The 26,413-nt window shown below is 40.8% G+C and overlaps 2 protein-coding genes across 5 annotated transcripts in view; both read right to left on the reverse strand.

Moving 5' to 3' along the window:
- Positions 1 to 17,455, reverse strand: part of slc16a4 (solute carrier family 16 member 4) — a 43,029-nt gene extending 25,574 nt beyond the window's left edge. Inside the window, exons 1-6 of one of the 4 annotated variants that reach the window (XM_088640332.1) lie at positions 16,866 to 17,455; positions 15,197 to 15,262; positions 10,466 to 10,617; positions 3,153 to 3,288; positions 2,174 to 2,306; positions 1,269 to 1,436 (exon numbers count right to left, since the gene is read on the reverse strand). In XM_088640332.1, the coding sequence (XP_088496458.1) occupies positions 1,269 to 1,436; positions 2,174 to 2,306; positions 3,153 to 3,288; positions 10,466 to 10,617; positions 15,197 to 15,262; positions 16,866 to 16,868 (658 nt within the window). In that variant the 5' untranslated portion in view covers positions 16,869 to 17,455. Of the gene's footprint in view, positions 1 to 1,268; positions 1,437 to 2,173; positions 2,307 to 3,152; positions 3,289 to 10,465; positions 10,618 to 10,741; positions 11,028 to 15,196; positions 15,268 to 16,865 lie in introns of those variants that run through there. The other 3 variants (XM_088640333.1, XM_088640330.1, XM_088640331.1) reach the window with 3 other exon arrangements.
- A 2,843-nt stretch (positions 17,456 to 20,298) lies between these two features.
- lamtor5 (late endosomal/lysosomal adaptor, MAPK and MTOR activator 5) lies at positions 20,299 to 23,513 on the reverse strand. Its single transcript, XM_088640335.1, has 4 exons — positions 23,359 to 23,513; positions 22,813 to 22,874; positions 22,092 to 22,209; positions 20,299 to 21,346 (listed from the first exon to the last, which is right to left on the reverse strand). Exons 1-4 carry the CDS (start codon positions 23,391 to 23,393, stop codon positions 21,286 to 21,288), a joined length of 276 nt encoding a protein of 91 aa, XP_088496461.1. The 5' UTR covers positions 23,394 to 23,513; the 3' UTR covers positions 20,299 to 21,285.
- Positions 23,514 to 26,413: the final 2,900 nt, after the last annotated feature.

Below are 26,413 nucleotides of genomic sequence, written 5' to 3' on the forward strand. Positions count from 1 at the left end.
ATAATACTCAAATATACATCCATACCAAACCTGACACTGATGTGGCTGTCTCTATCCTATCTAATTGCATCTCTGACAAAAAAACTTGGATGACTCAAAATTTCCTTCATCTTAACTATGACAAGACTGAAGTCATGCTTATTGGCAACCCCCCCCCATCAATTTGTAAAGCCAATTCTGCAACCCTGTCTGTTGATGGTACTGTACTTGAGCTTCAGTCTAAATTGAAAAACCTTGGGGCAATATTTGTTTCAGGCTTAACATTTAACCCACACGTGCAGCATATTGTAAAAACATCTTTCTTTCACTTCAGAAATATCGCTAGACTACGCCCAATGTTATCACTAACTGTGGCTGAAAAGCTGATCAACACATTTGTCTTCTCCCAAATTGACTGTAATGCTGTACTCACTGCAGTATCTAAATCCACACTGAACAAACTCCAGTATGTCCAAAATTCGGCAGCCAGAATCCTGACCAGATCTAGTGCAAGTGATCACATTACTCCCATCCTGGAGTCCTTGCACTGGCTTCCTGTCAAGTTTTGTGTAGATTTTTAAATCCTCATGCTCACCTATAAGGCTCTGCATGGCTTGGCAACTGTCTGATCTATTATAACCCTACTTCCCATCTCCCAACCTTCGCTCCTCTAATTCTGGTCTCCTATCTGTCCCCCAAGCCTGTCTACACTTTATGGCTGACAGGGTTTCTCCTGTTATGCCCCTAAGCTCTGGAACTCTCTCCCCAAGGATATCAGAGACTCACCTTCTCTAAACCCCTTCAAATCCAGACTCAAAAACTTCTTCTTTAGAAGAGCCTTTACTTAACTGGTTCCATTCTTTACCCCTCTGCTCCTACTGTATTTAGTACCACCATCTACTGTCTCCTCTGCATATTCTCATCGTGTTTGTCTTGTGTATTTTTTATTGTTTATTTTTAATTGTTGTTGTTGCTGTTGTCATTCTGTAAAGCGCTTTGAGAAGCCACCTTTAAAGGCACTATATAAAATAAAGTTTATTATTATTATTAATGTCATAACTGGATCAACTGGAAATTTAGTTTGGATCTTTTCAGATATTTAACTTCTGAAAATTACAAGATGGATTTGCTCACACATCTAGAGTATAAAGCTGTAGAGGAGACCTGGATAAATGTTAACATGCATCTGTCCACAGAATTAAACAGTCAGCCCAATGAAGGGAAGATGACATGGCTCTACAGGTATGGTAGGAAGCACTGTTGAGGCCCAGCCTCTTCCTCTCACTTACCGACAATGATGCCCATGCTAATGTACAGGAAGATAACGTTGGTGGCGAGGATGCTGGTCAGGAAACCGGCACTGACGAGGACAGCCCCTACTATGGATGTCAAGCGGTTGCCCAGTTTCCCACAAGCAACTGACGCCAGGGGTCCTACAGAAGAAGAAGAGAACTGATCTGCAGGAGAAGAAGACGTTGCTTCAGACCGGTTACTGATGACCAGAATTCCTGCTCTTTTCTTCATTTTTCCACATGAAGAGGCTCCATAGTCGAAACATTGTCTTCTTCTTCTCACTGTGGAATTATCCTCTGCTTGTTCCTATTCTACTGTCTTGTCTTACAACAAGCTTTTGACCTGACATGTTCAACACTCCACTGTATGCAAGGGCTATCGCTCAATGAAATATTGTTGTATTAAACAGATGTTTCATGTTGCACCATCTTAAACTGCCTGAAAGTGTTGCCTACCTATCACAAGAGCTAAACTAGTGTAAATACATCTTCCTGACAGTTCACTAAGGCAAGTGGGTTGTTTTACCCTTTTACCATTTAAAACAAATTTACTTTCACTGCACTTTCCTTCATTTTACCATGAATGTACTCTACAACAGTGCACTAGACTAATGCCAAACCATAATTATTATGATAATAGCAGTGTGGTACAGCAGCTTCTGACGTTCATGAGGGTAAATCATAACGATGACTTTCTAGTGCAGTGATTTACACCAAAAATGTTTGTTGTGGAAGAATATGGTAAAAGAAAGAAATAAGTACCCGATGTCCAGGAACAACTGTGCTAAAAGTGCTGAAGTGCCATGTTCATCTATTAAAATTTCATAAGGGCTAAGAAAGTAAAACAGCGAGAATAAACGTCTTAATGACAGTGACAGAGCTGTGTTATTGGCAATGCTGACCAGCAGAGAGCCGTAGGCTAGACATGATGGAACCGATCCAGCTGATTTGCTCCGAGGAGCCTCCAAAGGCATCCTGGAATGCCACAAAGAATATCCCAAATGACTTCAGAGTGCCCATAACCAGAATGTTCACCTGGAACAGCAGAGACATATACATAAGTCAGACAAAATGGATGTTACAGGAGAAGAGTAAAACCTGGGACATTTCTTTCTGTTCTTATGAATGTCCTCTATAAGGAACATAGTCATTTTCTCATTTGAGTGTCTCAGCACATCCTTATTCTTATCTTCTAGAGTGGGCAAACTGTGCTTCATATTAGACTGGCAATTATCCCATCAGGTCTACTGATTCAAAAAACATATAAAACTATTCAGAATCCAATAAGCCAATCTAGAGGGAATCTGCTTTGTGACAAATAGTGCAATAATGTTTACTATAAGAACAGAAGAAAAGAGAAAGCTGTAAAGTGCTTGTCCACTTTACAGGATTGTGCCATTAGGAGTTGAGAGTCATATGGTTTCACAATAAACACAATTCTTAATTCTCAGACAAAAAAGAAACAGAACTGTACTTAGAATGGAAATCAGTGTCAGAGGGTCAAAAAACATGGTTATAAAATCACTCTCTATATATTAGCTAATCTGCATTTCTGCAGATACACAAAATAATTGGTTAGTGAGGTGAAGGCAGTGGTTTGGGGTCTCTTTGGAATGCTGTTGAGAGAGCATGCAAGACAGAAAGCTATTCATGGCAAACTGAAATGTACACAGTCCATATCCAGATCTCGAAGAAGCCATCTGACAGAAAGAATGGTCTACCTTTCTCTATTATTCAGCATCATTACACAAAATAGGGTGGCACAGTTGTTAGTATTGCTGTCTCACAGCTCTGGGACTCTGGATTGAATTCCAGACCTGCGGTGCTGCGGTGCTGAAACCTTGTTGTGCTTGATCACCGAGCGCCTCTCCAGTTACTTACCAGAAAGCAATGCAGCACAATCATCCAGCCCCAGCCGCCATCTGGAGGGTCCACATACTGCAACACGACGCCTTCCTCCTCCTTTTTCACCATCGTCTTCTTCTCTCCAATGGCCATCTTGGCTGTCTTGACTTCGCTAGAAGGAATCACACAAGAGTCCGAGGCTTAGCCAAGTTGGAAAAAATGACAGGTGCAAAGGCAGCACAGTGTATCTCAGAAATGGGAATTTATTGTGCAGACATGGCGCAAAACTGGAGGAAGGCACAAAGACGGGTAACTGGGAAATGTACCTCAAGAGGGAGTTTCACAAAGATTATGACATTCAGGAAATGGGTCTCTTTATGTTCGTTTTGGCTATGGTCACTGGGACACTCCAAGGTGTGTCTGAAATGATGGTCTATTTCTGTGCCAAAGCAAAGATTAACCAAAACCAGCTTGTCCTCCTAGTAGCTGGGCACCCCAGTTGAGTTATGCCATAGAACTGACTCAATTTCATGCCAAAGATGGCAACACCATCATCCACATGAAGGCTGCCTTCAAAACTAGTTCTTAATTACAAATTACTGTTAATAGTCATTGTAAGAGGTTTCTAAAACTATAAATGTACTTGTCTTCTACAAAGCAAAACCTGGCTGTGTGTTTCACTGTGGTGACAACAAAGTGTGATGTCGACAAAGGCAAAGCGGAGCAATTGTGTGGTAAAAACATAGTAAAACCTTTGCCTGCACAAAACTACCATTCAAATGTACTGTGGAAAAAAGTCACTTTACAATTAACCTTATACCTTATAATAGACCTTCCCAAGGATAAAAAAAAATAATAACAGTGTATTAAAATGCAAGATACTTTAAGCCTTATCTATCTGCAAAAGACTTGAAAAACATGTGCAGTTTTCCCAAAGTTCTGTGCTGCCTGGTCCTAATTATATATGTTCTTTATTTAACCATATGCTGGAACGCCTCTGGGTAACATTTCTGATTTAATCAGAATTCTCAGATTGCCTGGGAGTTCACAAACACATGCCACGTACTCAACTGGGATTGTTTCTGGAGCTAACTCTTTATTTTCTCTGCTCATCCACATGGTCCTGACACTTGTATTGCTTAAAATGGATCATGCATTTATTATGTTCACCAAGGTTACATTTCGCCATACGACTTTTATAACAATTTTCAATGCATCACTCAGTCTAGCCTTTGTCTAGAGTAGTTAAGATAAAGTTTTATCCTTTTGATGCAAAAGAGTAAGATATTAAATAAATATAAGCATGTACAGTATATATAAGCATTCTCTGTAAATAAAGGCACAAAACCTACTTTGGCGTATTAGATGAACCCTGTTTTACAATAGTGCAATATTCAGTACAAAAAGAAGTGACTAAGATGCCCTGTTAAAAAACACTTTTCCATAGGCTTAATTTTGACAATGTCTAATCACATTCATCCCTGTTTATGCAAAGATCTGAGTCCTGCCACCACCACCAGCAGATTGTGTTTTTAGAGCTGAAAGACCCACCAAGTTAGATCTTTAATAAAAGTGTGTGTGCAATAAATTCTTACCTGTTAAGGTAGTTGTTGTTGCACTTCTCAGAGCCAACAAATAGGACACCTTTTGTGGTGAGAATTTCGATATCATAAGCTTGTGTTTAACACAACCACGCTGCATAAATGCCAGAACAATCCAATGAATCTGTGTTTTAGCAGGTAGTTATACAGTATTATCTAAAAAACAGGTGCTTACATAAGGCAGAGTCAAGTCAACAGATGACAGAGTACAGTGGACAACACCACACACAGTATATTACAAGCATAATAATAAATTCCTTTGCAAAGGAATTTCTTCAGGAATTTCTTTTTCACCTCCACAATTTGCATCAGGACACCAAAAACTCAAGAGTGTGAGAGCAGGTGAGACTGGAATGTTACAGAACCGGATAAAAGAAATGGCAGAAATGACCTCCATTATGAAATGGAGGATAGAGAAATGCCCCCAGAAATTCACTATTCATGGTCTTTAATCTGTTGCATTTGAATGCAAAAACCCTCTGAGACTCTGAAAACTAGGGAACTGCTGGTGATAAAAAGAGAGTGAAAATTCATAAATTTATCAAGGTAACAAGGCACAAGTGTTGTCCTGCTTTGTGATATTCTAATGCTTTGGGCCATGCTGCTGAAGCACAACTCCAACATGTCTATAGTTACTGATCTCTGTAAAATTATTAATGTGTAAGAAAAGGGGTAACACAGTTCTGGTCAACTGGTTTACTGTGACCTTCATTGGAATCCATCCGGATCGTCGTGGTTAAATTTCAGCAGGTGTTAGACATTTTTTTACATTTATAATTAAAGTTAAATATTAATTTCCACTCCAACATGCACAGGGATTTTTCGAGGTCTTCACATATCAAGACCAAACAGGCCTTTAACTAAAGGTTCTGAGTACTCTGGTATTTTGTATCGTAGTACAGGTGAAATGTTTTGCACAACATAATAAATCTATGTGGTCAAAAAATTAAATAATAATTAAATAATAATTTTAAAATTAAATAATAACTTAATTTCTTTAATATTTTAGAACCCTGTTACCCTTTTCATGTGTACTGTACATCAAACGAAATACATCAACTGTAATTGCAAAAAACATTACAAGGTAATCAAAAAATTAACATTTTTTCGCCAAAGGCGGGCAGACATTTTATTGAACAGACAGATAAAATCCTTATACAGATTATCATCTGTCACATGTCTACTGTGAAAGTCCCAGGCCAGTAATGAGCCTGGCCAACACAGCAAACAACACAATCAGTAGATCAGGGACTCACTCATCGCACCAGGTTGCAGCTGCTGTTGTGTGAGAGTCTCTCCCCTCCTTTCATGCAGTCTGGACAAGCACCTGTTCACTAGTCTCCACGCCAAGCGTCAGGCCAGCTCATAACACAAATGATCAGTGAGGCTCGAGTCTGGCATGCAGGGCAGAATGGCACACTTGAACCATCACATTCTCGTCTTGCAAGAAGGCCGCTGTAATACGAGCAGCACGAGGATGTGCGCTGTCCTAATTGAGAAGTTGTCATGCCAGGATGAGCCCACACGAAAGGCAGCAAGTGAGATTCCTTGACTTGTTCAGCATAGTGCCATGCAGTTAGACTGCCATCAAATCACCATGCGAGAAGCTCCACAGGGACAGACACTCCTGCCACACTTGGACTAACACACTTGGATCTCCCCATAGGTCATGCTGAGGTGGTGTGATTTGTGGTTGATCATTTTTGGACTGTGTTTGACTATACTAAGCTGGTTGGTTGTTCCTGGATCTAAACACCCCAGGCAGTGAGGGACAGTGTGTCAACTCCAGCTTAGCCATCAACACACATCTGGTATGAAGAGTGACTGACTACTTTTATTGTGTAATGTACTTTCCTGCTATTCAACATTTATTTCACTTTAGCTTTGCTTCATTCATTCTTCACCTGTCTTCCAAAAAATCATTCTGGCAATTTATCCATGAACAGCTTGGAGTAGTTTTTTTATATATTGTTATTGCTAAGTTGTTGGACACACCTTGGATATAAGGAATATGTGGAGTCTGCAAAGCCTTGGGAGACAGAACATGTGAAGGTACAGCATACTAGGGATATCATCCATGTCTTTTCCTACATTTCTGAAAACACCTTAATGAATTTATTTAAATATTACAATTTTTTATTTTTATTTGAATTAAATATTCTCTTGTTCATTGTGCTCTTCTCCGATATCCAGGAAACATCTTCATAGGGATTAGGATCAACTAAATCCACTTTACTCCAGTAGCTCTCAGCCCATGATGCACTGTGTCTTAAGGAATCCAGTCTCAGGCAGCTTTGACATGATCCAAACTCAAATGAATGACATCTGGACCACAGAGCTCAACTGAAGATACACAGAAATGGTTATCTCATTTTGCCTGGTGGTCACTTCTGACACTGGGTCATTCTCTGGTTTGGTTACCAAAAACTGGATTGCTTACCCCAGGTATGTTTTACACATAAAACAACCTATAGACAAACACGTTCTCATTATTATTCATTTATTGATATTCTAGGCCCATTTTTAGATGATTGCTGGACCACTAGCATGAAACTAAAGTGAACACCACACAACATAACATATTTCTGCGTCTCTTCCTTTTAGCAAAAAGCCTGAGAGCACCCTTTCTTTCCATTACAGGTGGGAAATGGATAACTCATACAGTCCAGTTTATAGATTTTCTGAGCCATGATGGCCTATCCAGCCCTGGTCATGTCTGATTCAGGAGACTAGTAAGTGGATTAGCACAAAATGAATCAGGCCAGTGTCTGACTGCAGTCCCCCTTCTTTCCTGAGCATTTCTCAAGCAGTCTGGGAGTGAGCAGGAAGGGGAAGGTAGAACTGTGTTAAGTGGTGCTCAAAGTATGATCCATTGACAGACCTATAATATCCTAATCCACAATAGCATGACCCTTCCGCCACCTCCTCTCCACAGACTACCTTTGTAAGTAATATTTCACCGGACTCTAGTTATCTGCAAAACGAACGCATATTTTTCACCCAATTAAAAAAAGAGGCATTGCATAACTTATTTTACAAATTGTTACAGTCCTTGCACCTTCTCTTTCACTTTCCCTTTGTCAGCATAAAATGCTGCAGCTAAGCAAATCTTCTTTCTCCTCCTTTCTAATTGGCTGGTCCCTTGATCCAGTGTTGCAAAGCACAGTGAAAGTGCATTGAAGCCATAGGAAACTGCAACAAACCTCCAGTGAAACCATAATAAAAGTGCAATGTAGCCTAATGGGAGTAAGCACAAAACTCAAACTTCATCTTTGCCATCTGCAATTAAAGTAGCAAATCCCGGTTAGTCCAAATTTTCACACAAATGTTGAATCTATTCAACCCACCCATAGTAGTTTCCCTTTAGGTTTTAGACAGGGATCTTTGTAGGCTTGGAAGAGGATAAGAGGTCACCCATTCCTTGGAGCTCCTCGTTTTCTATGTCTTCTATCCAGATCGCTCCAGCCTTTTTGGTATGCAACAGATTGGTATGTCATCTTTACTTAGCCTCAGCAACAGCACAAAACAGTGTTTCGAGGGGGAAGAAAAGTCTGCGCCCAGGGGGGCCTAATTGAAAGCAGAATCTGCTTTACAAGGGCAAGCAGCTGCTTAGGATAAAACCATAGGACGTGGGTCATAAAGAGGGGAAACATTTTCTACCTCAAACTTTTCAAGCTCTGACATTACTGGCAAAAGAGAAGTGACTGAGATGGTGGGGGGATGTAGTTTCAATGCCTGCAAGGGTGTAAAAATTCAACCTTAATGGCCTGATTAAAATGCGCACTTTGCATGCAAATGAACATTTTCTCAATGCACAATGAGAAAAAAAACAGGAAGGCTTTTTGCATTAGGTTTGATTACTAGTTTGACCAACTCACTATGGGACAGTGCTCTGTGCCCCATGTCCAGAATGAAGCATGTGGCTTGTATGCAAATCGGTTTTATTGCTACGTTTTTCTGTTTTTCTAACCCTCAGTCCAAGAGGCACAATATGGCCTTTATAGAGCAGTGCAGGAAATCTATGACTTTTCGCTGACCGAAAATCCAAACCTCCAACAATTTTCACTGGTCATGTAGCTCCATAAGACGTCATCTTTTAAGCAAAATACAATTTAGGCATAATTACAATGTTTTATAGCTGCCACTTGTCATTTCATTTTCCATCCATCCATTTCCTAACTGCTTTAACCAATCCAAGGTCATGGGTGAGCCGAAACGTATCCCAGCAAGCAATGGGCTCAAGGTGGGAACACTAGACAGGACGAAACAGAAAACACACTCTCGATCTCCCTCCTAAGGCCAATGTTCCTAAAAGCCAATTATTCGACCTATATCTTTGAACTGGGAGAGAAAAAAGGAGCACCCAGAAGAAACCTACGTAACCACAGGGAGAACATACAAACTCCACCCAGATAGCACCCCAGGAATTGAACCCAGGGGCCCCAGTGCTGTGAGACAGCAATGCTTACCGCTGTGCCACCCTATCATTTCATTTTAATCAGACTAATTGTCCAGTTTGTAGACAAGAAATAAATGGTCAGTGAGCGAACAAATGTAACAGGCAGAAAACGCAGCTTGTTGAATATTATGCCTTTGAAAAACGCTGACACGCTGGCATATTTTTCATTCATTCTTATTAAGATCACATAAACCACCCTGCTATAAGAGAAGTGGTAAGGAGCTCACTGTGAAATTTTATCACGCTTCGGTTTTGTAATTTGCACCTGCTGTTTCCTGCCAGCTCTGCACAAATTCTGAAAGGCGGACGGATTAACGAGCTGGAACCACGGCAGTGACTAATTACTTTAAACCTGGTCCGAATCAAAGGGAACCCCACTGACCAGAAAAAATTCTTAGCAACAGAATCCAGGCATGAGCAAGCAATCTGGCTAGATGATGTGTTCACCCTTTCACTTAACTGAAATGTGCACTTCTTTCACAAATTGGTCCCTAAAGCTCGGAACTGTTAATCAATCAAAACTTATGCTAGATGAGGCACTGCAATCCTTCCACAGAACCTCTGCTGTTCATTATCCGGGCCTGGTGCAGTTTAAACAAACCTCACCCATTCCAGAGATTCACTCCCCGAGAGAACACTGCTTACAAAATGTGTTACAAGGATTCTCATCTTGCAGCCCTTCCAAAAGTGTCCTACTCCCAACCTCTTAGGCTGATTTATTTAAAAAAACCTGGAAGCATGTTTTTTTTTAGATATATACACACTGATTACCCATCCAGTTTAGTATCACCAATTATTTTAAGATGTGGGTTTCAGGCAAAAACCTCCTTAATTTCTTGGGAGAAAACAGGACATGTGGGGGTGTCTGGTTCACCCATCCACACAAGAGAAGTGTCAATCTCATTAACTACCGCAAGCCTGCAGGCACCCAGGACGTACCAGGATCCTTGGGATAATAAATTCTGACCACGGGTGCCATCCGTGTGGTTTGAATGTTCTCCGCGTGTTTGTGTGCGAAGCACCGGTCTCCTTCCACAACCCAAAGACACACTGGTAAGTTAACTGGCTTCTAGGAAAACTGTCCCTGGTGTGAGTGCGTGTCTGTTTATGTCTGCCGCTGGACTGGTTTCCCCATCTATGGTGTACGCCGCCTTGAACTCATTGCTTGCTGGGATAGGCTCTGGCTCCCCTGTAACCCTGAATTAGAAGAAGTGGTTAGAAAACGGATGGACAAACGGAAGGCCATCGTAACAGGCAGACATGAGAGCAAACCGTAACATGGGACCTACCTGTTGTGCTCTTTCACTAGCATGGTGAAAATGCAGCAGAACTGTACTGAACTGAGTTTCGGAGGGAAAATTATATTCTTTCCGTCATTCTCCCCATCGGTGGAGGTGAGATTGAAGGCTGTACGCTTGCAGTCTCCAAGGTCTTCTGCAACCTAGACAATGAGAAATAAAAAGTTAGAAACCCTGACAGGAAGGAGAACACTACACATAAGGGATTCTGTGTCCTCAAGGACATTGCCCCCACACTATAGAGGAAACCAGCAAAGACCTTCGCACACTGTTCGCTGTGCTTGCCTCCTGAGGAGCCATCCTGATCTCATAGTGGGACCAGACACAAACCCCCAAAGGCACGCACAGAACATCTTTGCTTCCCACGTCGTCACTGCTACTGACAATGGCACGCATCAATTATACACAACTTGCATGCTAGAAATCAAAAGCTAGAATTATCTTAAACTAGGTTCACACATTCCTGCAACATTCACTGATCTGTTAATACCTTTCTAACCTTTCCATTTATTTACAGATTGCTGCCATCCGTGCATTCTCTGGAATTTGTCGCTCAAATTTCCAAGAAAAATGCCCCCCCCCTCACCTTCTCATTACCCACTATCATGTTTTCTTTCATATTCTCCCTTTGCCTCAATCCTGCCCTCTGTCTCTCTCCTCTACATCCAAAACACTCTTCTCTTTTTATCATGGTAACTTTTCTTTCTTTCTCTTTTTAATGTGAAATTAACCTCTACTTGTTCCTTTGAATGTCCAACACTGTCCAACAATGTCCAGCCATTTAATGAAAGATGCCAAAGTACCGGCTTCAGCAATATGGCTGAGTAGCTTGTTCCATAATCCCATGACGCTTTGTGTAAAAAAGTGCTTCCCATTCTCAATTTTAAATACACTTCCATGTAATTGTAATGCCTTCATCAGTTACACACACAATTGTTTGTAATGTTCAGCTTGTTACAGTTTCTAAATACATGACTCGGACGAAGAACATTGCAGGTGTGCTGGATTCAAGAATTCAAATTCTTTGGTTATCTGAAGAAATTGAGGAATGAGGAAATTCTGGGCTAAACCAAAGCCTTGTGGCTTCCCTTGATGTTTGCTGCAGTGTTGGAGAAAATGTCAGGCGGAGTCCGACAGGCATTTCAAGTTCCATCCACAACACAGACACAAATTTGGGTCCCACAGTATCTTATTCTGTCCTGCCTGATTTTGTCAAGTGTGATTTTTTCCGTTTTAACCTCAGGGCAGTCTGGAGAAGCAGAATATTTTGGCGGTGGGAGGTCCCAGTTAGTTCTGTTTATTCTTGATGCTAATCCAGCCTAAGAGAAACGGACACTGCCCATACTGCATGCCTGCAAGCGTCCTCTGTGAGCCGAGGGAGCCCTGACAACTGATCCCATCCCACCCTTGCGGTGCTGAGACAACCGTGCTCACTTGATCACCGGCAATGCCTTTGTCATACTGGCAGGAAGGTCTCAGAGGAGAGGTGTGGTGTGTTCAACGGACACACCTTTGAACTAGGTGCGTCTTTAAAATTGTCAATGACAAACGCCAAAACAAAAGGGTCAAAAGGGCTGGCTGGGCCTGTAATAAGATCTGTCAACTCATTAACCCAGAGGTTAAACTCACGTGCGATGGCAGCTCCTTAAGGGAAGGAGCAGGAGCAGGAGTCCCTTTTAAAAGCTGCCCTCCCAGGACAGCCACAAAGACAACAATGAAAACAAGCAGGAGCAGTTTGTGACTGACTGAAATGTTGCTGAATTTTTTGTAGAAATTTAAACTGTACTGAAGAACTCAAAAACGGAGTATGGGAACCAACAGAACTGGGAATGCCCAGTATGTATATATATACTATTAGACTCTTCCTGACTCTAAATATCACCTAATAATACATTGCTGGTAATTCCAGGATCAGTGTGTACTTTGTACTCTTCAACCCCATTTTTACCACCAGCCCTGCTCATTGGCAAGTTTCAAACCCATCTGAGATCTATTGGTACTGAAGAAGACAATGCCATTACCATTGATTGTGATATCAATTTTATATTGCTTGCCTACAGATAGTTTAATCCTGTCTTGGGGTTCTAGTCCAGCAAATGAGAAAATTGGGAATCTGGCTCATGCTTAAAATCCACCACTTCAGGACCACTGTAACCCTTTCAAACTGATATTAATTGTGCTTGTGCAGCTGCTGATGTCCAACCCTGGGTGTATCCCGCCTTGCAGCCATTGCTTGCTGGGATAGGCTCCGGCTCCCCCACAATCCTGTAGTATTCTCAAGCAGAGTCTGGGGCTTGAGAAGCAACCAGTTTTATTATGCTCTGTAAGGGCGTTTTCCAGAAGTGAATCTACATATTTTCCAGTGCACTGAAGGATGGATGCTGTTACATCCGTTTGTTTAAGGAAATTCCTTTCTCTAAAAATCCAGTCTAATACACCTCCTGTTCTTTTATTTTTCTTTCCTCTTTTTGACTGTGACCTGAACTCCCTCTTTCTGGGTGTTTTTCTTTTTTTTTCTTCATCTCCTTAAAGGTTATGTTTACATCGCATCTTTGCACTCACAAAACCGAAGAAAACAAAAAAGCCTTGCTTTTTGGCATGAGACTCATTTGTGATTTAACTACACTTGTTTGCGTTTACACGTGAAACTGTATCAGCTTGAGGTGGGTCGATGTGAAGACCAAACACCTGCAACGCCCTTTTCTGTTCTGTAATTTCACATTGTTCGTGGCACTGAAGAGAACACATTGAAAAAAAACATTCAGCGTGTGTTCTATACCTGACATCTTTATTTAGAAAGCCCTGGGTAATCACATAATGTTCACCTGCACACTGCTTATTATCTAAACTTCCCAGAGTAGCAGCTTTGTTCCAAAGTATTAACTTTCTACTTCTGGAATAGCAGAGTAAAAGAGACGAACAGTGCCAATTTCCTGGGCAATCATCATGGCTTACAGAGCAATTTCACGATCCCCCAAAAGCAATGCTTTTAGTCTTTACTGCCAGGTTACTTTTCTTATTCTGATATTCCAGAACTCTTCACCAAGAGCATTTGAAGTCTCTTAAGATTTTCCCTTCAGTTACGACAGATTTGTTTTAATGTTGGAGCCCTGCACTTACAGCTTGACTTGCAAACAAGAGTGGTGATAGAGTACCTGTTGTTCTTCCGTTTCTTTGTTATTCTACTCCAGAAATGAACTTCTAGATGTACTGCTGCCATTACAAGTCTTAAACAAACTCCAGCGTTCACTGAGAGAAAAATAGAAATCTGGGAGACCTTAATTGAAAACACATGCATACTCTGCCTTTCCAGGAAATTTACTGTTATATCAGTGGCGAACTGGGAAATAATTTAGGTCATTAAAACAGCTTTGCAGTTTGAACGGAATCCCTCTGTCTCAGGGTGATGGCAGACCACTGGTTGAGAGAGCGCTGCCCTACTTTTCACTCTAAAATAACAGTATTCACAAGGAACTTCACTGGACCCTATTTCTCAACTGATACTGTATGTCACCCACAGACAGTTTCCCACTATTGTTCCATACATATCAGGAAACATCTCTGAAAATAATTGACCTACTCTTTTTTTTTATTATTAAGACCTCCATTCATCTTAATTTTAAACTGCAAGCTTACAACAGTAAAAGAAATGTCTCAATAATTCATGATAAAGTGAAATTATGCTCTTGTGTAATACTAACAAAAATGTTAATTTTGTGACTCAGTTTCAGTGTCACTAGCAATGGTGGTAGTATTAGTTGTAGCTGCAGCAGCTGTTCTTAATTTCAGTTTAAGGAGTTAAACAGTTTTAGCTTATTTTCTGTATAAACTGTATATCAAAACCAGCGAAGTGAGAAAATCTTATAAAAGTTCTAACAGCTGTTCTCAAAACTTGGGCTTCAGTGTGGCAGACTGAAACATTTAGGTCAGTGTGAAAGAAAAACAGAATTAAGTAGTGGGCTCTGTATTCACAGCCCAAAAAAAGCATCCGGGCACAGCAGTGAAAGGAAACGAGGTCTGGTCAATAACCGCACTAACAGGACGGGCTTCCCAGGATTCACCTGATCTGCTTGTATTCTGCTCCTCGTTACAGTTTGTCCTTATCACCAGCGTCGGACCATTGATCCGTTTTCTGCTGACCATTCCGCCTCTACATTTCAAAACGTTCCTGTTGCACCACAGTCCACAGACAAAACCAACACTAATAACTCAATAGATTTTGCACGGGGGTGCGCATTTGTGCAACAGGTTTTAAAAAGCTGTTCAAAAAGGCTCGGTGGAGACTCCTCTCTGTAACATTAAATGGAAGACGTGCGTTATAATGGACCGTGAATCAAGCTAACCGCTCACTTAGGAACGCGCGCGTTTTACTAATATGTGGTGCTTGAAAGCGCTGCGTACAGTTTGTTTCTGACTGTGAACCTAACATAGAAATACTGCATTTATTTAACAGTCATCGGGAATTCAGAAGAAAAAAAAATTTCTTCAAGAAAAAAGTACATTTCTACATTAGAACGTAAAATCTATGGGGTAACTGGCAGTCTGATATTAACTTACCAGAAGCTTTTTTCTTGCGGAGAATTGTATATATTTCATTTCAGAATAAACGATCTTGTTCTTAAATTCTGTTTAAGCTCCTAAAAATGGCATCTATTTGTGTATTCGTGAACCCGTAAAGCCGGATGGGATTACACTGTTAAGTGGGACAAGGAAACTACTCACCAAGCACTCCAGTCGCTGCCGTGCGGTAGTCTGAGAGTCGCCCCTTGAGTGCCGCATCTCACACGACTGCGCTATGCAGAACAGATTCAAAACACAATCAATGCATGTGTTAGATCGATTACGTCAGGAAAAAAAAACGTTACGTCATCCATGGATGCCGGCACAGTTTGGTGCCACGCACGAACAATTCAAGACGAGCGAGTAATTGAGTGTGGTACAACCGGTAATTTAAGGTCGCATTTGAGATGCGGAGATGTATACCGGCGCAGCCCCTCATCAGCTTTCCTTCCAGCGCCAGAGAGACTGTGGGACGTCCGATACCTATTGAAACTATTACACTGTCCGAAGGAAATGAAGAAGGACAGGATTTAGTTTCATGAACGCCGAATGGAAAAAAATGCTTGATCAGTTGTTGTTTTTTTTTTAAATGTAACAAACTTCAGATGAGTTCTTGTTTTACTTTGGGGTGTTCTCTTCCACTTGTCTGCGGCTCTTTATAAGCGCTTATTCCGACTGTTTGAGGTTCCAGGAGGTGGTTTGTGACTTGAACGTCGCCCGGTTTCATGTAATTTATTTTTTTGGGGGGGGCGGTCTCCGCCTTTTTAACTCTTGTTTCTGTGCTTGAGGGTGTCGTCCGATCACCTCCCACTCGACTGTTCACACCTGAAACGTTAGAGAATCATAAGCACAAAACCGCCTTCACTTCATTTTGACTGCAAATGCTGCAATGGAATAAATATGTCCTGATGCATTTTGAAATAACGAATCTGAAATGCTGAATAGCTTGGTAGTTGTCTGACTTCACACGTCGGGTTCACGTTGACTTCAGCAAGCGCTTTCCCACATAGCTCGAAACATTTCCAATACACACATGTAAGCGAAGCACACCTTTGAGAACCGACGTGTCCATATGCGCCGGCCTTTCCACGGCGAAGGCCAGAAGGGGACGGAATCCAGGGACATGGTTGTGAACAGTCAGGGATAGGCTGGGATGATAAACCAGGTGCAGACAACCCAGTTTTTCAACGACGGCCTCCAAGCGTTTCAGATACCCTTTAATTAGCACTCGAGTAAGACAGACCTGCAGAACAGCTCTTTTGACGTTATAGTCACTTAATTAGTCCATTAAGGGCTGAGACGGAATGAAAATCGGGAACGGATGCCGTTCTGCAGGACGGGAGTTGCCTTCCCCAGCGACAAGGAATGTAACAGACCCCTGCATACCAAAACAAGTGGATGATAATAATTTATAGGCACCAGGGGGAAACTGCGAAGGCTACGAGGAATACAATTATAATTACTCGCTTTCAACATATTTATTTAAAGTTTCTCCTTTCCTTTCTTAAGGAGCCAGAATTCAGGGGGGGAAAAATAGGTCAGGTCAGCATTATGCGAGCACTTGTCGGCCTGCCTTGACCTAATTCTGGATTTCGCGCAACTGGACAGCCTACAATTGCTTGGAATTGTATAAACCCGTGGACAGTGTTAGAACAGGCTTCCGCCGCATGCGGGTATCCCAGCCACAAATCTACCATAACTGACTCCTCTTGGAGTATAGCGTGTTAAAAAAGAAACCGTCACCCCCTGACATGATTAAAAAAGACATTCATAAGACTGCAACTTTTTCTGTTATCAATAAACGTACTGAACAGCATTCAAAGTGACTTACCATCTTTGAGTAAAATTCTTTTCAACAGAGAATTAAATCTTCGTCATTGATACAGGCGAATTCATATATATCATGAGCGCGTCCCGTCTTCTATATTGAAATTAATTGGATCTCCCCTCTCCCCTCTCCCAGCTCCGCAGAAGAGTAAAGCAAGTGCCAAATTATTTGACAATAATATCGCTTTACCTTTTTTTTTTTAGGAAAAACAAAAGCGGCGGAGACGCAGAAAGGTCGCCGCCGTCTGAGAAGTTAGTAGAGCTGCCCGTTCAGTTACTTTTGCAAGTAACCTTGCGTAAAAAAAAATAGCGGCGGCCACCAAGGAAGCCTGCGGTCTCGCGACCATGTGACCGAGGAATGTTACTCGCTTCGACCAGCAGAAAACCTGCCCGGAGCGCGCGCGCCACCTGACTCCCGAAAACGACGCGTTTCAGCGACTGGAGGGATGTGAAGAGGTTTGGTGAAAAGGACGACCAGAAAAAAAGTGCAATTAGAAACGAATAAGTTGCCATGGGAAACCTTGCGAAGCTCTGAAAAGGAAATATTTCTTTCCCCCTTTTATCGTTCCCTTTATTTTCGAGAGACGCTCTTAACCAAGTGAAGTTCGGTTGTCCAGTCGCCTCAGTAAATAATCATTAATTAAAAAAGACTCGTTCCATCTGGATTGCTGTACAGTTTGTTCGCGTTTTTGGTTAACGACATATTGTATAGCGATTGATTTAACCCAAAAGAGAACTTGCGGAACTTTAAAGAAATATGCTTTTAGAACACAAAAATGTGTTTTAAACTAAAAAAAAAATTAAATGTGTGGTCAACATCCTTAGCAATTGCTTGCAGGGGTCCTGTTCTGCACAGGGTACGGAAAAGTCCTGCTCTGCTACCTTTCTACAGCAGATAAACAGAAAACGTGTTCTGATTTATCAATGAAGTGCTTCTATAGAAATTAAGGGAAAGTAATTTTTAAACTCTGAAAATCGGGTTTCAAAGATCTGAAAGTTGAAAAGCCAGTGGAGCTTTAGTGCTCCACGTGCAAGACATTTCTAAAGTACTTTGATCATTTTGTCACATATCACCGATCCCGACCCCCTGTTGTTCCATTCCAGAAATCAGGCGATATTTCTGTGTCCCCAATGAAGTACCCTACTCTGTTTGCTTTGCGATAAAGTTTACAGAAAAGGGAGCTGGCGAGTTTTTCTCGCCTTTTGACTGGGGTCAATTGAGTTCTCTCTTGACTGAAGCCAGAAAGGGGCGAATTAAGGCGCAAACCTCCCAAGAATGGCCAATTGCGACGAGTCCCCCAAACTGCCCCCAAGACACGGTGTCCTTTTTAAATGGACCGAGAACGAAAGAGGCTGCGTTCCAAATGTATGTAGAATTAAAAAATCCAAAAGAATTCTGTATGATTATGAAATGCATTAAGAGTGCATTCGAGGAGTGAGGCTTGGTGTGTTAATCTAAATTCATTAAACAAAATTCGTGAATTATTAAAAAAAAGTTGGATTGCAGGTAAAACACGTCATAAGAAATACGTCATTTCATTATATTTTTTTCTGAATCAATTATAAATACGTCATATTTTATTCACATTACTACCAGTTCAAGAATTCAGGTTATTTTAATTTTAACGAGTAACACTTTCAAAAATGATAACCAATGAGTACTACACTTGAAGTCACATTTTATTCTCTGTCAGTGTTTTGGATAATTTAATTAGTTAATTGTAATCACAGTTCCATGTGTTTATGTAGCATCCCCCCCAAAGTATCAGGTGTTCTGCATATATACTGTACAGCACCCAGCAGGTTGAGACATGAGAAACTGCTTCACCAGCTCTATTAAAGGGGATCTTCGGACAAGTCCAGTGTGGAATGTAACCAGGCACTGAGCCCAACACGATTCCTCATACGTGGAGCTTCATGAGATCTTTAATGACCAAGTAGTCGAGATGTCAGTGTAATATCTCATGTGATGGATGCCACAATGTCCCTGGCCACCCCACTGGGGCATCGGTTTGGCACATCTGGCCCACAGGGAAGAGTGCCACCTACTGGTCTGCAAAAACCTCAGCCAACAGCAACCTGGTTTTTCCAAGAGATCTTTTACCCTTTCTGAGCTCAGAAGATAAGGATCCACAGCACATCTTGACACTGCAGGAGGTGTTGAAGAAGTAAGGGTAGTTACAGAATACAGAATGGTACGCGTGGAAAATAATTGCTGTTTCAACCAAAAATGACATGATTGAGTTATACAAGTGTCTAATTGCTGACTTATCCATAAAGGCAGACAGATGCAACCTTGTACAGCCAGTTTGTAACCTGGTTATTAGATTTTCTTTCCATAATCACCTATAGTAAAACACAGTGAAGCCTTGTAGAAACCATGGTTAAAGCAAAGTGATTGCCCCCATCCACAAAGTCAAGCTTCTAATTAGGAGTCATACATTACATTCCTTCATTCCCTATTCCTGGAGTATTTCTAAGGCGGTTTCCAGGTCGACATACCAGACGAGTTGATTGGAATCAAATTCTTAACCGGAGACTCGTTTCTAAAGGGCCTTTCCTGGAGCAATGCGGGCAAAGCACCAGTAACAGCATTGCCACATGGATCTCAATGTACGGACCTCCTGTCCGGAGGCCTGACCACAAACCCGTGCTGCTGCTCAGACACAGCTTCCTTTAGCGCTATCAGGTTTTCACACTCACCTTCCAATAACTTCACACCCTTGCTTAAGACCTTACCCGAATCTCAGGACTCCTTCCAGTCTCAAGAGCCCATTCCTCCACAGTCTCAGAGTACGTGCTCTTGACTGCAGTTTTTTTTTTTCAAATTCGTTTCTGGTGATTCATGTCTCTTTTTTTAACTTTTTTATGATGTTCTTTTGGTCTTGGCCACCAATATTTCAGTAATAAATTAAAAGTCTAAATATACATGAATATGAAGGGAATTAATTTTATCCAGCCATGAAGGAAGGTCCTCAGAGGACTCGACCTCTATGGCATTTCAATGAGAATGCGCTGCTGTAGCCCAGCTGTGCAGGACTGGTCTGCCCTCTCCTGGCCGAACCCTATTACTACAGTTGGCACATGCTGGGATGCCACCTATAAGGAGATCAGCAAGGTCACAATTTACAGATCAATTATATGAATAGGAACATTTTAGGGCTAAATATAAGGCTGAAGACAAACACTAAATGATACTCACAAATTATTGCAAAATAACAGTTATATTAGAAATGACAAAAAGAAACCCCTTAAGTTAAAAATCCAGTTGAGATCTACAGAGAGATGGGGAATTATCCTTAAACACTTTCATGAAAAGAGATTTCCAAGCAATGGTAACTCCAGTCTGTTGATTCTTCAGAGCAAAATACTATAAATAAAAATGAAAACGGGATACGGTAAGAGATGAAAAATTAAACAAGCCAAACAGTATTGGGTTACAGATTTCAACAGAATTTTATTCTTCAGATATTTCATGCTTTAACATTACCTCTGAAATTGTGTCCAGTTCATTTTCTTGTTTTCACTGGGAAATGAGTTAGAGTTAAACATTTACAACTTAGGTATTAAATGCAGGAAATCCACCACACACTCCCTCTATGGACTGTCTCGACATAGACATGAACGACACAGAACTCGCAGATAGCAGAGCACAGCAGAAAACATGCTTAATGACAAAAAGAGTTCAAATCCTCTGCTAAGTGCCCAGTGTTTCTTTCATAAAAGTCATGATTCAAACCAACAAATCATAAAAATATGCCCTTCATTTCTATGATGTATGAGACTTTGCTACCTGTCCATTTGAAAGTTCCATTTTCTGCCACTGAATCTCCACCAATGGTGTGGTGGACAAAAACACATTTAAGGGTAACCTAGAACTTGTTTATTAAGACTGAAACTAGCAAATTGTTTTCCCAGCCCAGTGCTGGCCAGACTATGACATAGCTGTCATTTGCTTCGGTTTTCAGTAGCATGACCTCATGCTATGCACCTTTTGGTGACCTTGGGCAAAGTTCAGATCAGTTGAACTTATGAAACATTGTACTGTACCTATGAGGGAGGCAGCCAGCAGACATTCACCTTGAAAAGCTCGTGTACATACGCAAGCATTCCAACAATCCCCAAACTATTTGTAACTAGTTGCTCATTAAAATGGAGGAGCTGAGTACAAATGACTGAGAAATGCAATGTCTAACTTTGTGTCTGAATGACTGACGCCATCCTTCTATGAAAACAAAGCAATATGTTACTAAACTGTTAACACAAGAAATTGTATTCCAATGGTCTCAACATTCAAATGCTTATTCAGTTGTTTTTTATCTTTATTGGAAGATGACCATTTGGAGTTTGTTATGCGCTTCATAAAAAAACAAAGAAAAGGGGGGTGGGGAAACAAGTAAAGTGTTTTCTTGTTGCTTGAAAAATCAGGATGCCATCTTGTGCACAGCTACTGTAATGGTGCCATGTGTCCTTATTAAGATGTTCCTACAGAGAGAAGAGAAAGTGTCTTTCATAATTCAAGAATAAATAAACAAGGACTTTAGTTCCAGGAATAAATGACCCCAAGCATGAGATGAGAGAGGTTTAAACATCCTCTTTTACAACCAGTGCCATGGTGTCATAAGACCTGTTTAATGCTCAGTTCCTCAGAGCTTTGGAAAAAGAAAAACTTTGTAGATCTGAGACGGGCAGCTCCTGCAGTTTTCATTCACCTCTGACATTTATTCATTTAAACAAATGAAATATTTTAGACAAAAAAAAATCCTCTCTTTTTTGGTCTTCCGTTGTTGAACGGTATAGCCCTTAAGGACTGAAGTTCTCATCCCCACTGCAGAGTTTTCAGGGCGCTTTGTAAAACTCAGAGACAACTAACACCCCAGTTTCTTAGTTCAAATCCACAGGGTGGCAGTATAAGCAAAGAAGCAAATACAGAAAAAATCCCTTCTAACAGACACTGAACACAAGCATTTTGTACCTACAGTAGCATACCTAGAGAGAAATGGAAAGAAAATGTGACAACATGTAGAAAGGTGGAAGAAACGTTTCGCAATCATATAGAACATTAAGTAAGACAACTCTGCATAAATTAGGCAGTGTAGTTGAACCGTACCAATGAGAAACGAGGCGTTTTTAAAGAACTGGGTTTAACTTAATGAAATAGTAAAAACCGTGCACTTAACAAGCCCAACTGTTCAGCGAGGCAGAGTCAGAGCCTCCAGCCCCCTCTTACCCAGCATCCGACTCCAGGCACACCGTGGGGCAGTCAGTGTGGTCTGCCGTCAGCTGGGCCGCCTGCTTGGCCAGCACTGACACCACTCCGCCGTGCTCATCAGACAGCGTGCCGCGGCCTAATGGCAAGACAGGAGCAGCAGGAGAGGGCAGATCAGAGCCGGCACACAGATACCCGAACCCTGTGCATTAAAATGACTGCGCCCCCCTTTTCGCCAACACTCAAAGTCAAAGTTGTGAACTGCCGTGCTTGTGGCAGCTCCATTCAGCACTGCGTGAACAGCAGCAAGGCCATCTGATCTCCGTGTTGAAGCTTCCCATTGGACTAATGTACCGTTCTGAAATTCAGGACTCCCCGTACCTGCGACCCTCTCTCCTGGTCCTAGAGAGCTCCCTTTTTAAAGGGAACCCAATCCATACTCCTTCACTCTTCACTAAATGATTGATTTAATTTCGCAAGAGCTCAAATGGAATGAAAACCAGAATCACAGGAAGCCCTCCAGAACAAGAAGGAAGGACCACTTCTCTTTACTATATTTTTAATTCTGCAGGCATTACAGATAACTCTATGCTACTGAACTCTTGAAAAAGGTGGTAAACTGTAAACAGATTAAGTAAATTAAGAAGCACTACGGCTCTCCAGGACTCTGAAACAACAGGTAGTGGCAAAGTGATGTTTTCAACAAAGCAGCACAGCCCGTGGGACAGGTGTGTGTACTCACAGCCCAGGTTGTGGCCCTGCTGGTCAGTGCAGAGGATCCCCACGATGGCAGGATTCTTCATTCTGACAGGCAGAAGACAGATTTGTTTCATTTAAAGAGCGCGTTTGTACCCTGATATCGCTCAGAAAGTAAAACGTTTTAAGTCTTTCTCTGGCGACATTAGTGGTAAAGGCAGGCGATCAACTTTTGGGTCAACGAAAAATATAAATACTATAAAAACAAATATTTAAATAAAGCCATATTGAAAGTAAACATATACATTATTTTAACTCAGATAACTTGTTAGTGAATCCGTGGGTATCTATTTTTTCTTTTTTTTCTTTCAATACTAGGGTATGAAAATGTAAAAAGGAACTACTTTAGTACCGTTTTTGGAATTAGCCAATTATGTTTAGAACGATTATATATTAAAATCGCTGTCTATGTATAATGTATATTTAAAAAGGTCAAACATTTTAGATCATTAATTATTCCAGATCGCGTTTGTTTCTTTCCCAAAGTAAAACACTTAGAAAGCGGATTATATTTAAAAAAATAAAAACTCACGTATCATCTAGATGCTGTTCTAGTGTTGACTCCATTCTTTAAAGGCTCACAGTAACATAAATTACAAAAATAAAACAATGTAAATTGTGGAAATAGAACAGAGACGTTTTCCTCACTATGGGCAGCAGTCAGCTGACAGTTACACACGTGACTAGTACATTATACGGAAGCCCACAAGAGTCAAACCAGCGTAGCGATATATACGATTTAGACAAAAGTATTGAGTCAACCTCAGTGACCACGAAAGATGTAGTTTTTCATGTATTAAACATTAGAGACACCATTAAACATTAATCACCTTAGAGCCTGCTTTTTTCCTGCCATCCCATGGAGTGAAAAGTGAAAAAGTGTTATTATTATTATTTATAATTAATAATTAATTAATAATAATAATTGCTAGAATTTTTTAGAAAATCAGAAGGCGGCACTCTGCGCCACAAAGAATGACTCACTCAGGACTGTTGGCAGGGTATTTGGATGTGAACTCAAACTATGAACCTAGATGTTCCTAAACATGGCCATCTTCATTCATCAAGTTTGAAAGGGTGTTTAATAAATTCTGAGCTTTGGGATCAAACATTATAAAAATACAGTGGATGCACTAGAATACAAATGGTCTTGATTTGTTTTTTTTTTAATTAAAATAATGAATTGAAGTGATTAGAAGTTGATGCAGTCCAGAGTCTCAAATTTAGAACAGCTCATCCCTATACTCTTAGAAATGATGACTGACACAGTAATGATGTTCCTCCATTATAACTTATGGTCTGATGAGGATGGTATATCTCACACTGCTATTAAATTAAACAAACCCATGAAGAGAAAAGGCATTACTTTCTTGTAAACATTTGGATGTTGGCATTAAGATTCATAAGATTCTTAAATTGCTTTCCATAGTACTTTCAGGTCTGCCGCCCAAAATGTCCTACAAATTCAATTTCAAAGGTAACAGCAAGGTGACAATAACACTGTTCATCACAGTTTATCGAGAGCTGACGTGAGTCTCAGATTAAGCTCTTACATTTGTTTTATATTACATTCTCGGTATGAGTGTGGCTGTGCCAGTCGCCCAGGTTTTAGAGAGAACATCATTTGTGCCTACAACTCTGTGTGAGTAGTGCAGTGTCCTGGCCCACAGAGCGCTGATAAATAACCCTGAATTAGTCATGGAGGAGTGATTCAGACCTAATCAGCCCTTGGCTTCATTAATTTCCCTGCGAGGAAGAATTATGGATTGAAATTGGAATCAGGCCAGCTGTCAAAGTGATTGATCAGGGAGCACAGAGATCTCTATTCTTGTATTCAGCTCCCACTCTCCTCACATGCCCAGCTGTGGATTGAGCAATGCATACTGGTCACTGTACACAGGGGAGCTTCAGCCGTATGACCATCGTACTGGTCGCTGTAGTTACAAACACAAAATAAATCATGATAATAGTAATAAAAAAGTTTTATTTTTCCTCAGAAAATACAATTTTAGTTATTTTCCCCATTTTATATTGGAATAAAACAATTCAGGTTTGATTTCCTTAAGCATTACTACTATACATTTTAATGTTTTTCCTATGCCTGTTTTTTTAATACATATCATGAAGGCAATGTCACAGTATCTTTATTAGTGTAAAGTGCAAATGAAAGAATGTACCATGTATAAATTATATCATTTAACCTACAGGATATTGTATACATATTAATATGGTAATCATCTTCCTGTGTTTCAAATATGCACAGTACATGTGTAATAGCATTTCACTTGTGTGTTGTTAAATCCATTTTTCACTCATTATAGACTATTTTTCTCAGCTTCATAACATGCCTGATCATGGACTAATGCACCATACAGAGCCTTTCTCAGATGAGCTTTTTGACATTAACAGTCTTTAACATTAAACACTGGATGGACCCATAATGGAAAGGTAAAGAAGTGATGCAAACTGGATGAACTCACCAGCCCTCTCTTGCTGTTCTGCGGTATCATGGGGATTCCTTTCTAATTTGCAGTAATGATAAACGATATCTCGTTATAGTAAGGTCAGCCACAACTAGAATTAATTATTTTCCACGCATCTACCCTTAAATGGCAATGCAATAAATACAGCATCTATCTAAAGTCTGGCTATTTTTAGTCACACTGAAAGTGCATTGTATTTCATCTAATAAAAAGGATTACAAAAGTCCTCATCAGGGCATTTTACAGAAAATGCCATCCAAGCTTCTGCACTTTTAGCTATAACCTTGTTACAAAAAGGCAAACATACATAATAAAGATGTTATCTACTGGGATTCGTGATACTCAGCTTCTTTCCTAGAAAATCAAAGGAGTTGCTTTGTACAGGGATTTTATCAGAGTTAACCCATCCATGCCTACATGATTAGGATTCAGGACTACTAGAACTGTCTGCCCTTGGAGAGACAGTCAGTCTATTCCTGACTACACATTTTGAGAGGGAGATTCTTGCCTGAACTACATTCCCCAGAAGGCAGTAGGGGTAACTTGCCATCCTCAGTCAGCTGACTATTTGAAGGAAGACAATTGGTCAGGTTCTGTTTAAAAACACAGAAGAGGAGTGGCATCCAATGACCATTGACCTCTACTAGCTCGGGATTTAGCAGAGCTTGAGCCAGGGAAAGAATAGAGCCTGGAAGGAAGTGAGACTGTTATTTGAAAACCACCTGAGAATTAGGTTTGGCATATGAAGGTGATGAAAGGGGAAGGTGAGCTGCCCTTGACCAACTGTGGCAATTCAGGGTGTTTTGGAGGGATGGGAGGTTGTGCGATATTTAATAATGGAATTTGCATTTCAAAGATCTTACATGGCAGTGCTTGGAAACACCAGGAGCTGTCAACAATTTACTTTCTCCAGGACAAATTTCTCAAGCCAGTCTACAGGCCCTTACTGATTTCCCAAAGGGCTGTCTTTGTTGTGTTTTTCGTCTTAAGAGTCCCTTGTTAATCTGTGGGTTCAGGCATTAACATGGACTTTTTGAAACAACAGATGTGTAGAAAATGAAAGATCTCCATCCTGTTCGATTTGTAAATGTAATTAAAACGGTA

This window comes from Lepisosteus platostomus, chromosome 7 (assembly GCF_059453375.1).
Source record: "Lepisosteus platostomus isolate fLepPlt1 chromosome 7, fLepPlt1.hap1, whole genome shotgun sequence".
Lineage (NCBI taxonomy): Eukaryota > Metazoa > Chordata > Actinopteri > Semionotiformes > Lepisosteidae > Lepisosteus > Lepisosteus platostomus.